Raw genomic sequence first — 11,884 nt, 5'->3', positions numbered from 1 at the left:
GCTTTAAATTAAAGGTAGGCTTATTAGATTAATCTAATATATACTTCTCGATAATCCTACGACCCGTATTAGTAATAAAGAAGCTCGTAATACTAACTTCGACCGTCTATCCGTCTCTAGCGGAAACGAACGACCCCTTTATTAGAAGGTTATAATTATTAATAAGATAAATAGCTTTATAGTTATCGAAGACGGTACTTTCCGATAGTAGGTATCGGACTAAGTCTATTATAAAGTAAATCTTAATCTAGGTAAATAGGTATATAATACGTAGGTCGATAAATATTACGCTAATATTAGTTAACTAGGTAATAACGTTATTTCCTCCCTCGTTCCCGGAGCGATTATTAGGTACATTATTTACGGGAACGTCCTACCCTTAGCGGTTAATTTAATTTCGGAACTTAGCGTACTTAAGTAAGTCGTATTTAGCCTTAATTTTTCGCATAATATTAACCGGGATCGGCTTTAAGTTACCTATAATTTAATTAATAACGGACTTCTAAAGGATTCCATAAAAACGAATTACCTATATATATAATCTATCTCTAAACTTATAAGGATATTCGTAGCTCGTTACTTTTCCTTAGCCGCTACTATTACCTAACCTCGCTTCTAATATTAGATCTTAATAAGCTATTACGAAAATTCTATAGCCTAATTTACCTTTCTACTTATTCTCGGTAGCGAGAGCGCTAAATACGATACCTAGTTACTTAAGGATTTTTAATTATTCGCCGAGTCTATTAGTTTTAATAAAAGCGATTAATACCTATATAACCTAATCGATTACGATCTTAGCCTTAATTACTTCGAGGAAATCCTTTACTCCTATAACGCTATTAATTTCATTAATATAATAAGCGCGAGTACGAAGGAAGGTATATTATTACGTAATATAAAATTACTCCGGATTATAGGTACCTACCTTTACTCTTTAAAGTACCTTACGGTATTCTCGCCTAACGAACGTCTTAATAACGGCTTCGATAGGAGTAATCTACTTACGAAGGATCTTTACGAGGTTTTAGATAATCGGATTAAGGTTTAGGAGCTATATTTTTATATTAATTACCTTAAGAAAGCCTATAGAAATAGATATAAAAATCTAACCATAGAGAACCTTATATTATTTACTAATAGCTATAACCTAAGCCTCGATCGTTATCTATTAGGAAACGAGCTTATTATACGTAGCCGTTTATTACTCTAGAATTCGTACCTTAAGCCTTAATAATTAATCTCCTCGGTCTTCGGTTAAGATCGATACCTATTCGTAAACCGCTTTCTTATAGGTTTCTTTAAGGAGTTCGTTTTCTTAAGTAATATACTCCTTAAGAGTACCTACCACGACTCGAGTAGCGTTAAATTTAGCTTTATTTAAATTAACCTCCTTCTAGATACCGAACTAAGTAGCTACTTATCGCAGGCTCGTAGATAAACGTTAACTAGAATCTTATCTAAGGAGAATTCGGACGTATTAATCGTTATAGCGAATAAGTAAGCGATTATTTAGTACTAGATGCGAAAGTAAAGTACCGGTATAGAAATAAGAAGAAAGAATAATCGTAAAATCTAAAAGATGAATAAATATATATTACTTACTTACGCTAGAATAACCTAAATAATAATAGCTTCTTAAAAGTACCCCGGGCTTATAATTATTACGTAGCTAACGAGAGCTACGTATAGGTTAATAGGTTACGCGTAAAGAAAGTAATGAAATGCGGGTAAGAAGGTATATATTAACTAACTAGAAAAGAAGGAAAGCTACTAGAGAGTATAGAGCAATCTATAGGTATTGAACAGGAGCAGCGTGGGCACGCTAACGGAGGCACGAAACGGCTACCTAACTGCCAACAACTGGCCCAGTGCCGATCAACCCTAGATCACAGCTGTAAACAGCTGTAATCGGTTGATCGGCCAGCTGAAAACGGCAGCTGGGAAAGGAAAAAAAGGAAGGGAGAGGAAGGGAGACTAGAAACGGGCAATCGAGGAAGGCTAGAAAGGCATGGCAAGAAACGAGTGAATGGCTGTAGGTCGTGATATCTACAAGTCTAAGTCTAACTGACGAAAATATGAGTGCGCGACCCATATAAATAGACATCAAAATGGCTACGTGGCCTAAATCCACCGCACCACTACAGTATATATAGTAGTACTTAACCAGCTTAGGTAAGCTAGGTGGTTCCCACTAGGGGTGCATGCCTACGTGACAACTTAATAATACCAATAAGTATAGTATAGTTATAACACTTAGCCGGTTTTTATAAAGTAATAATATCTAAATATTTTTTATAAAAGTTTAAATTAAACTTTTGAACGTAGATAAAAGGTACATAAGTTATAATATTGAAAATAAAATAAATATATTATTATAAAGAAATAACATGGTATTAGAAAAGTTATATATTAATAACTATAGATGCTAATAACTAGTTTATAATGCTGATTATAATAGAAGCAGCTACTATAATTAACTACCAGCAAGTTGTAGATAGTAGCTAGGTGAAATAAAAAGTAAATAAAAATAATGAGGTAAAAATAACAAGTAACTATATAAACAAATATATAACTAGCTATAATGTTTATTATACATAAATACAAAGGTAAAGTTATTATTATATGTTAAAATAAAAGAGAATTTACACTTATTACCGCCAGGTTTCCTAATTAGCCTAAGAAATAAATATAACCTAATCAATAAGTAAAGTTACATATATATATATATATATATATTATTAAACACGGTTCTAAAATCGCAACCCGCTCGTAAGCGCTTTATTATATCTATTATCCGCTGTGGAAATATTCTTTAATAACAATAATATCCTTTTACCTTTTCAGATTCAAAGCAATACCCAACTCCTAGACACCTGTGTATATATGTAAATGCTTCATTAGCCTGCTCGGGACCGGCTGTATTTCTTACAGCCAGTTGGGGGGATCCTTTACTCAGACCTACGACAGTATTTGTCAAGGTTCTCCGAGCCTCGCGGCAGCACGGGGCCGGCCATATTATGCTCCGTTTCATGCCCAGCACGATTAACTCCCCTGGTTTCCCAACTTACACCCGAACTGCAGATGGTCTTCCGTTCCTTGCTTCCTATTAACTCCCCATCCACAACTCCTCCGACCTCGTGGTTAGTGATCTGTATAAAGGTTGGAAGCTCTGTGTTGGGGTTGATGTATCGGAGATTGGCGATACGAGCGCATGGAGACTTGATAACTGCTCGTCTCCGGGACCGAGGGTCGATGACGGAGGTCCCGAGTCTGGTAGTAGTGCCTCGGCTGTACTTATGGTTCGTGCATCGTCAATATCTTCGGTCTCCCGAGGACACCATGTGGCTACCGACTCGCGTGGGCCTTGGTACCACCATTGATTTTCGAAACCGTTGTCTACCGTCATCAAGGCCGTGGATAATGACTCCAGTTCGCGTACTCTCGCGGGATCCTCCTGGACCCTAACCGCGAAGGGGGCCGTGGTTGCCGTCGGGTTGTCTACTGAATTGGTCTCATCCTCGCCGTCGTCCCGAAGGTCCGTTGGCCATGCCCATGCCGACCACGGGAGTCCATCTTCCCCTAATCGGTATAGACTCGGCGGCGCCGGCAGCGCTTTCAATGATTGCGAATTATCCCCACCAGTGTGCACTTGGCATGGGAATAGAACCGACCCAGACGCAGGGTGAACATCCCAAGGACTATCATTAAACGGGGGCGGGGCTGACCTTCCTCGTTCAGGTAGTAATCGTCGAGTTTCTCCCCTTGAGCCCTGTCTTGGGCGGGATCTGAATTGCTCGCTTGATTGGTCGAGTGTTTGGTCGTGAGGGCGATCACGTTCGCGGGGATGATCTAACGCATAGGGCTGCTCGAGACGGTGGTCGTAGTGGCGGCTATGTTGCCGCTGTCGCTGTTGATGATTCCGATCCGAATGCTCCCGGTGCCGATGTGAACTGGACTGTGGGATGGCTAGAAAATTGGTGCCGGGTGGTGGCACCTGACGAGGGAAATTTCCAGAGTCCCTGGTGTTCTTCAGATTACGGGATACATAGGTGAGCGTATGAGTTTGCGGTGAATGTCGCCGTGACCAGGATACGCCGAATGCGAGTTGTACGAAAATCTGCGGTCTGGCGAGACTATTCTCTTCGTCCTGTATTGGTCTGTTCCGGTTTTGGTCCATGATGGGCTCCGTCCTCCACATTCCTCAAGCGTTGCCTGTTCTTCTTTCTGTCCCAAGAAAACAGGTCCGAACCGGCGGACGGCGGGAACGGAGACTTGATAAATGAGTGTGAAGGAGGGCTGGGCCGTCGTTCTTCGTAGGTGGTGGGCTAGAGACCGGTAGTGTTGCCAAGCTCGTGACGTGAGACGTTCGAAAGGGCAGTTGGATCGGGACCGGCCAAAAATATCAGCTGGTGTGTTTGGAACCGGTGGTGGAGATTCCTCGTCTCATGCGACGAGGATTTCCATGTGTACACATGCAGGGCGCAACGGACGGGGGAAGGGCAAGGGGGGTTATGATCTGAGAGGACTGAACAGAGTGACGCAAGGTAAGCCTCGGAGGAAACGAGAAGTTAGACTTCAAGGGGGCGGTTCTCCAACTAAGCCACTTACTATGATTGGCCGAGTCCGGGACGGGGATCAAATGGCCTGGCCAAGGATGGGTGTTACAGGTCCAGTCGAAGAAAAATGAAGACGAAAAATGGATAGATGAAAGAAGCTGGGAGGTAAGGAAATCCTGTTAACTGTCGGAACGGATGTGTCACGACTATTCTTATGAAATCTGAAATCTAGAGGCAGTGGGTAGGAGGATCGCGGAATCAGTGTTGCAGGGTAGCTGTAATGTATTGATGAACGGGGGAACGAGGCCCCTTACGCCAAGAAGAGCCGCTAAGATACATGCATACTGTGGTAGATCCCAAGTATCGTAGGAGAGAAGGAGAAGGAGGGTTAGACGATATATTATGTGGGCTAGCTAAGAGCGGGCTACCTATTTAAAGTCACCATCTCGACAATATGGTTGCGTAATAATTTAATATATTGATATAACATAAAAGATTAAAGAGCATTTATTAAATGTCACGGAGCAGTTGAACTAGCCTATATAAGCCTACATACCGCAAAGCGTGAATGTAGGCGTCTACGTTTTACGTGACATTAAATATATAAGAGGTACTTTTAAATATTAAAAACTATATAAAAATTAGATATTTTTAATAATATAGTTAGTTTATATTAATTAAAATTTTATATAATTTAAAAATTATTTCTTAATATTTCTTAAGAAAAAAGAGTTGATAAAAATTATTTGCTTAATATAAAGATATTATAACTTATTTTTTTTATTAATTATTATAATAGATTATATCTATTATAGTTTTAATAGCTGTTTGCTAAGTAAAGGGGTGTTAATTAAAAGAATAAAGCTGTACGAGGAGGAAAAGGAAGGAAGGTACGCTCTACTGAGGCCGCGCTTTCAGAAGCTGGCTATATACTAAGAAGGGGCAGAACGTACGCGATACTAGAGTCCCGGATAGACTTACTCGAAAGTGTACTCTATCGAAGACTATAGTACGTACGATAGTCTAAAATAAATAAAACTAATATCGTTATACTAATCGAGAAACGAGGAATATAATATAGTTATCGTATCTTAGGTATATTCTTCGGATATAAAGATATAATAGTCGCTAGCCTGAAGGTAAAGGAGGTAAGGGGAGAAAAGAGGCTAAATGTAAAAGTTACTTATTCGGCTATAGCGGTACGACGAAGCGATTTAAACGTTCGTAGCTAAAATAAATATACTAATTAGAAAACGATAAATCTCATAATAAAAACAAATCTTTAATTAAGGTAAAAATAATAAAGTTAATAATCTAATTAAGTAATAAATTAAATAATAAGTATAGTATAACTCGTACTTACGGAAGCTATAATTATTCTATATAAATATAAGGTCTATCATAACGTATTACGTAATATATTAAAGGAATATATCTTACTTTATTATTATAGCTTTCTTAGTTTAATTATACTGTAAGGAATAATTAAATTAAAAAAGGTAATATAGTATATTCTAGTTAATATCTTCCTTTAAAACCTATCGCGAAACTTTATTTTATTAATTATCATTCAATTATTAAAGCCGAGCCTTTATTTTATCGTTTAATATAATAAGGAGGCCCTTTTATTACTTTACGGTTAACCTAGCCCGGTTTATCCTTATTAAGATAATCCGATTAGCGTATTTCTTCTCTATCTCAGCTACCTTCTTCTTAATCTCGGCTTATCTTTTTTAATTAACAGAATAGTAAGGGAACGGACGCGTTTCGAGGATCAATTAGATATTTCTTTTCTACCTATACGATATAGAGGCCTCCTTAGATTAAAAAGCTTTAATCTTAACTAAGCCGGAAGGAGGGAACGAACGATGCGTTACCTCGATAAGGTTATTATAATAGAGGTCGACGTTCGCAGATACGAGGAAGCGAAAGGAGTTAAGTATTAAGGCTACGGAGGAACGTTAGACCTCTGCTTACGTAATAAAGCGGACGAAGAACTTACGATTAAAGAGTTTTCTAACCGAAGTACCTTAAATAGAGATTATAACGGTAGCGAAGTTAAATTGCTTTTTCTAATCTACGGTTTCCCGGAGACCTTTAACGATATTAACCTCTTTTTATAAAACCCGAACGCTATAAAATTATTTTATTACTTCGACGTATTCCTTTATTATATTGAAGGGATCAAGCCTCCCGTTCTTTTAAATTTATTAAGCGACCTCGATCGATCATTTAAAAATAAGATACGGTATAATACTGCTTTAAAAATTATAACTAAAGTTATCTTATTAATTTATTAACGTGATGTAATAAGCAGATTAAGAGGTTATAAAAGACTCGAGATTACTTCCTCTTTCGGTTCGTTATGATTATCCGAACGTATACGTTATCCGATCGAAGGCGTCGTCTTTAATCGTATATTACGTAGATCGAGAGAGCTACGTAGGTACTGAGGTTGCTTCTTAAGAGTAACGGAAGGTAGAAAGAAGAAGGTAAATTAACTAACTATTTAAGAAGGAAGGATATGGATAAAGGAAATACGAGCTACCTATATATAGATAATAAGGAGCTACGAGCTATGTTATATAAGCGAGTTAGTAGCTATGTTAGGTAAGCGAGTAAGTAGAGAAGAAGTAAGAAGCTATATATAGGTAGCTCTTTACGTAATATACCCCCTAGCTAGGCTCGCGATAGCAAGCTTAGCTAAATAATAATAATAGCTTAGCCGAAGGGCTCGCGATAGTTAGCTTAGCTGCCCTTCTAATAGAAGTCCTAGGTTAACTTAAGCCTTACTCACTTCGTTAGCTTTCCGGGGTAATATATTCGTCGCTTCGGTTACTTAAGCCTCCATATAATACTCCTAATAGCTTATAATATCCTCTTAATTAACTACTATATTAACTCTTTTTAATATCTCGATAAAAGAGATATATCGTAGCTTTTAATTAAGTATATTTACCGTATTCGTTATACGCGTATAAGAGCTCCTATTACGTCGCTTTATATTATTATTATCGTACGCGAACCCTTTCGTAGCTTTACTAGGTTAATACCCGGTAACGCTCCTTCCTATACTCGAGCTCTTATATTATAAGAGAAAATTCTTTTACTCTTTCGTAGTAGCTCTTTCCCTCTCCTCTTTTCTTCTATAGAGGTATATCTAGAGCTAACCCGATACGCTTCTTTTTAATTCCCTATTACTTTCGATTATAAAGCATAACTTATATATTACTTTATCCGTTCGTACTTTATTTAAGTAAGTCTTCTCTTAATTACGGTACTCCCTTGCTATCGCTCGCTTTCGTAGCGAGCTTATAATAGGTTATTAGCGTAAGCTATTATAGTGGTGCGGTAAGACATGCCCTTTTAATATATTACGTGATACGCTACGATAGGCCTTATGCCTATATAGAGTAACCATAGCTTCCGTAAGTACGGGATATATTATACTTATTATTTAATTTATTACCTAGCTAGATTGCTATCTTTATTATTTTTACCTTAATTAAAGATTCGTTTTTATTATTAGATTCGTCGTTCTTCGATTAGTATATCTATTTTAGTTATAGGCGCTTAAGTTACTTCGTCGTACCGCTATAGCCGAATAAGTAACTTTTACGTTTTGCTTCTTTTCTTTCCTTACCTCTTATACCTTCGGGTTAGCGATTACTATATCTTTACGACTAAGGGGCATAGCTAAAATACGATAATTACATTAGATTCCTTACCTCTCGATTAATATAGCGATATTAGTTTTATTTATCTTAGACTATCGTACGTATTATAGTCTTCGATAAAGTATACTTTCGAATAAACCTATTCGGGTCTTTAGTATCGCGTACGCTCTGCTCCTCCTTAGTAGCGATTACCCTATAACTTTTTCGACCCCTTAACCTTTAGTTTACGGAGTTTCTATTACGCTACTAGAATTTAAAGGATACCGATCGCCGTCGGCGCCGCTATTTAACCCGCGAAGTAGTCCGCGTTTTACGTTAAATAAAGTATTCCGCCTTATAATTATTTATTTACTATAGGGAAGTACGTATAAGCCCGGGAACCTTTATTACGATACTATAGCCGTTAGAATATTACTTAGCCTTTAATACTTATAACGCTAATAAGCTATCGATACTATAATATAATACGACGATTAAACCGCGTTTATATCGATTAAGATATCCCTTATATGGTTATTTATTTACTATACGGAGGAACCCGTAAAACCTAGGAGAACTTTCGTCGTAATACTACCGTTACTAGGGATAGTACTTAGCCCTCGATACTAACCGCTTCCTCGAACCGCTAATAATATAGTATATCTTACGCGAGTAGATAGCGCTTTTAACGATTAAGGCAGCCCTCTTATGGTTACCTACCTACTATATAGAGGACGTACGAGCGCCTTAATATAAATTACGATAACCTATACGACCCGCTGCTCCCTTATTAATACTAAGGGCGGATAAAGGCTAATAGTAATTATACCTTAGCCGATCTTACGATAACTTTTTTTTTCCTCTAAACCTATTAATCGATATAAATTAAATATATAGATACTAATAACTTATTATACTAGAGGTATTTTAGGATACCTAGACGTAGCGATTCGACGATATAATATACGATATAATATAGATATTTATATTAATAATATAAATAAGAATTAATAGATTAATAGCTATTAGTAACCGATAGTTTTAAAGAGAACTAGGAATTAATATTAATAGGACTACGTAAATATAAAGGATTAAGGAAACGGAACTAAAGTCGAATTAATAGGTATACTTATATATAAGCTAGCCTTATATTACTAATTAATAGCTAGTATAGCGAGAAGTATTAACATAGGCGTAAAACGGCGCCTAGCGGTAATACCGCTAATATTATTAAATAACTCCCGTTAGGTCGAAACCGGCTTATAGCTATAACCGGTATCGTATCTAACGCGATTCTTTACTCGGGATTTATTCCCTATACGTATTACTTTAACGAAGGTTATACGTTAGAAGTTCTAGACCTTAATGAAAGGGATTATCGTCGACTTATTTATAATAGTTAAACTATTAGTTTAGGGAATACGTATCGTACTTTAATTAGGCGTTAGCCGATTAAAGAAGCTCGTATAATACCCGGATCCTATCGATCGGGATAATATAATAAATAATAATATACTTATACTAAAGGAAAAGTATTAGAATATAAATAATAGCTATTATACCTTTACCCTTATATTAAATAATAAGACCTTTATTATTTCCCTTTTTACTTTATACTTCGTATCGATAAATTAAACGAAATCCGTAGCTAGGAAACGGAATAAATCGCCGTTAGGACCCGAAGTAATAAAGACTAAACTACTAGTAAAAACCTTAAGAGTTAATATTAATTCTCCGCCCTTATATCCGCCCGAAGAAAAGGAGGACGACGATAAAACTCCTACTTAGCTACCCCTTAACCGCGGCTTTATATTTATTCCGCTAATCCTTATGGCATTATTTTAAAATAATAATAACGGGGCCTCTAATAGCTAGAATATATCGGTAGCTATCCCGATTATCGTAATACTAGCCATTAGATTTCCTAACCCTACCGATTACCTTAGGCTTAAGTTTAACGAATATAACGTAACTTAGTAACTAAAGAAGGTAGATCGATTATTTAACCGCTACCGTATAAGCGACGACGATAAGATTAAAGAGATCGGCGAATAAATTACGACTAAGATTATTAGGAAGCGTATTAACGACGTTATAAAGGATTAAACGATCTAAAGAGTTATCGTTATAGCCTTAAAATACCGCTTTAGGATTACCGATAAACTAAGCTAAGCTAACGTTAAACGTAAATTCGTATAACTAAAACGAGGTAACGTAATTAACGATCCTAAGGCGATCTTTACGTATCTTATAAATTATAAACGTCTTTTTAAGCTCGTAAACGATAACGGAAAGCTTCTTTAGAAAGTAGGATACCTAATCGATAAATTCCGGATATTCCTAATTATAAAGTTTTATAAGACGGGAGATTATAATTATAATAAGATCGGAAATATCGATTACCGGATTCTTTATACCTAGCTTTATAAGTAAGCGAAACGTCGTATAGTAATATAAATTACCGATAAAACCTAAGCCGAGGAACGACGATAGTAAAAGACGGTAACCTTCGAGGAGCCCGAGAAGCTTATAATATAAATAATTTAACGATTAACGACTCCTAGCCTCTAGATACCTCTACTACCGCTTCCTTCGTAGCCTAGATCCTCTTACGGCTACCTAAGTACTAGTTAAAAAGCCAGTATATAGGCCCTCTACGACCGACTTAACGCTCTAGAAATAAAGACAACCTCGTAGAACTACCGTTAGGAGAGTAGCTCTTATAACCTTAGGGATACGTACGGCGCCGATTAATAATATTAATAAGAAAACCCGTTCCTAATAAACGCGGTTCGGAACTTAAGTTTCTATAACCTATAAACTAACGGAAGGACCCTAATAAGCTTTAGACGTAATACTATACTAGACTACCGAGGCATACGTAATAAGATTTTATTAACTTAAATAAGTAATTATAAGGAATTCGAATGTTAGTTTTATAATACTTTCGATCGGCGTTATAATTATAGCCGCTATTCGTTATTAATAGATATAACGTAGAATCGGTTCTACCATAGGAATAATAAACGATTATATTACTTCGAGAACGGAAACCCGGATAAGCTAAAGTTAACGCTAATCCTAGGATCGATTATTACTTAAGCTAAACGTAAAGAAGAATCGATCGTTTATTATATCTTATTTTACGTATATTAAAGTAAGGAATCTTTAGAGTAGGTACGTAGGATGATATATTATTACTTAACCGGAAAGCTAAAGCTTATATTCCTTAACCTACGATACTTTAAAAACGAGGAAGTAATATTAAAGTAAGAAGAAATACTAAAAGCTATATCGTAGATTAACGTTATTTAAATAATCGAACGTAAATATAGCTACGAATTATACGAAACGGAGATCTTAGGTTATAATTAAATTAAGGATTTTATCGACGACGAAAGTATTTATTATTATAAGGGTATTATTAAGACGGACCTAATCGAAGTTAACGTAATTAAGCGACCTAAAGGTTTTAACGGCGAGTATATCGAAAGAGAAGTATCCGATTAAGAGGATATAGAAGTCTTATCGTTATAGCCTAGGCGTAAACCGACTAAAGCCGGTAAGAACGCTACTTCGAATACGAACGACCTAGCTAAGAAGGCGAAGATTATTAACGAACTATTAAGAGAGTTTTAGCTAGATAAGATTAATAAGAATAATAAGAAA

The 11,884-nt window shown here is 36.5% G+C and overlaps 1 protein-coding gene across 1 annotated transcript; it reads right to left on the bottom strand.

The window, feature by feature from the left end:
• Window positions 1–3,109: 3,109 nt before the first annotated feature.
• GGS23DRAFT_608231 (uncharacterized protein) lies at window positions 3,110–4,180 on the bottom strand (the record flags this gene model as incomplete). Its single annotated transcript, XM_051520174.1, has 1 exon — window positions 3,110–4,180. The coding sequence occupies one exon, from the start codon at window positions 4,178–4,180 to the stop codon at window positions 3,110–3,112; it is 1,071 nt and encodes a 356-aa protein (XP_051367154.1).
• Window positions 4,181–11,884: the final 7,704 nt, after the last annotated feature.

This window comes from Durotheca rogersii (genome assembly GCF_024521655.1).
Source record: "Durotheca rogersii strain YMJ 92031201 chromosome Unknown GGS23scaffold_58, whole genome shotgun sequence".
Lineage (NCBI taxonomy): Eukaryota > Fungi > Ascomycota > Sordariomycetes > Xylariales > Xylariaceae > Durotheca > Durotheca rogersii.
Note: the sequence above shows the minus strand (reverse complement) of the source record. Positions and strands in the feature narration are given on the sequence as shown.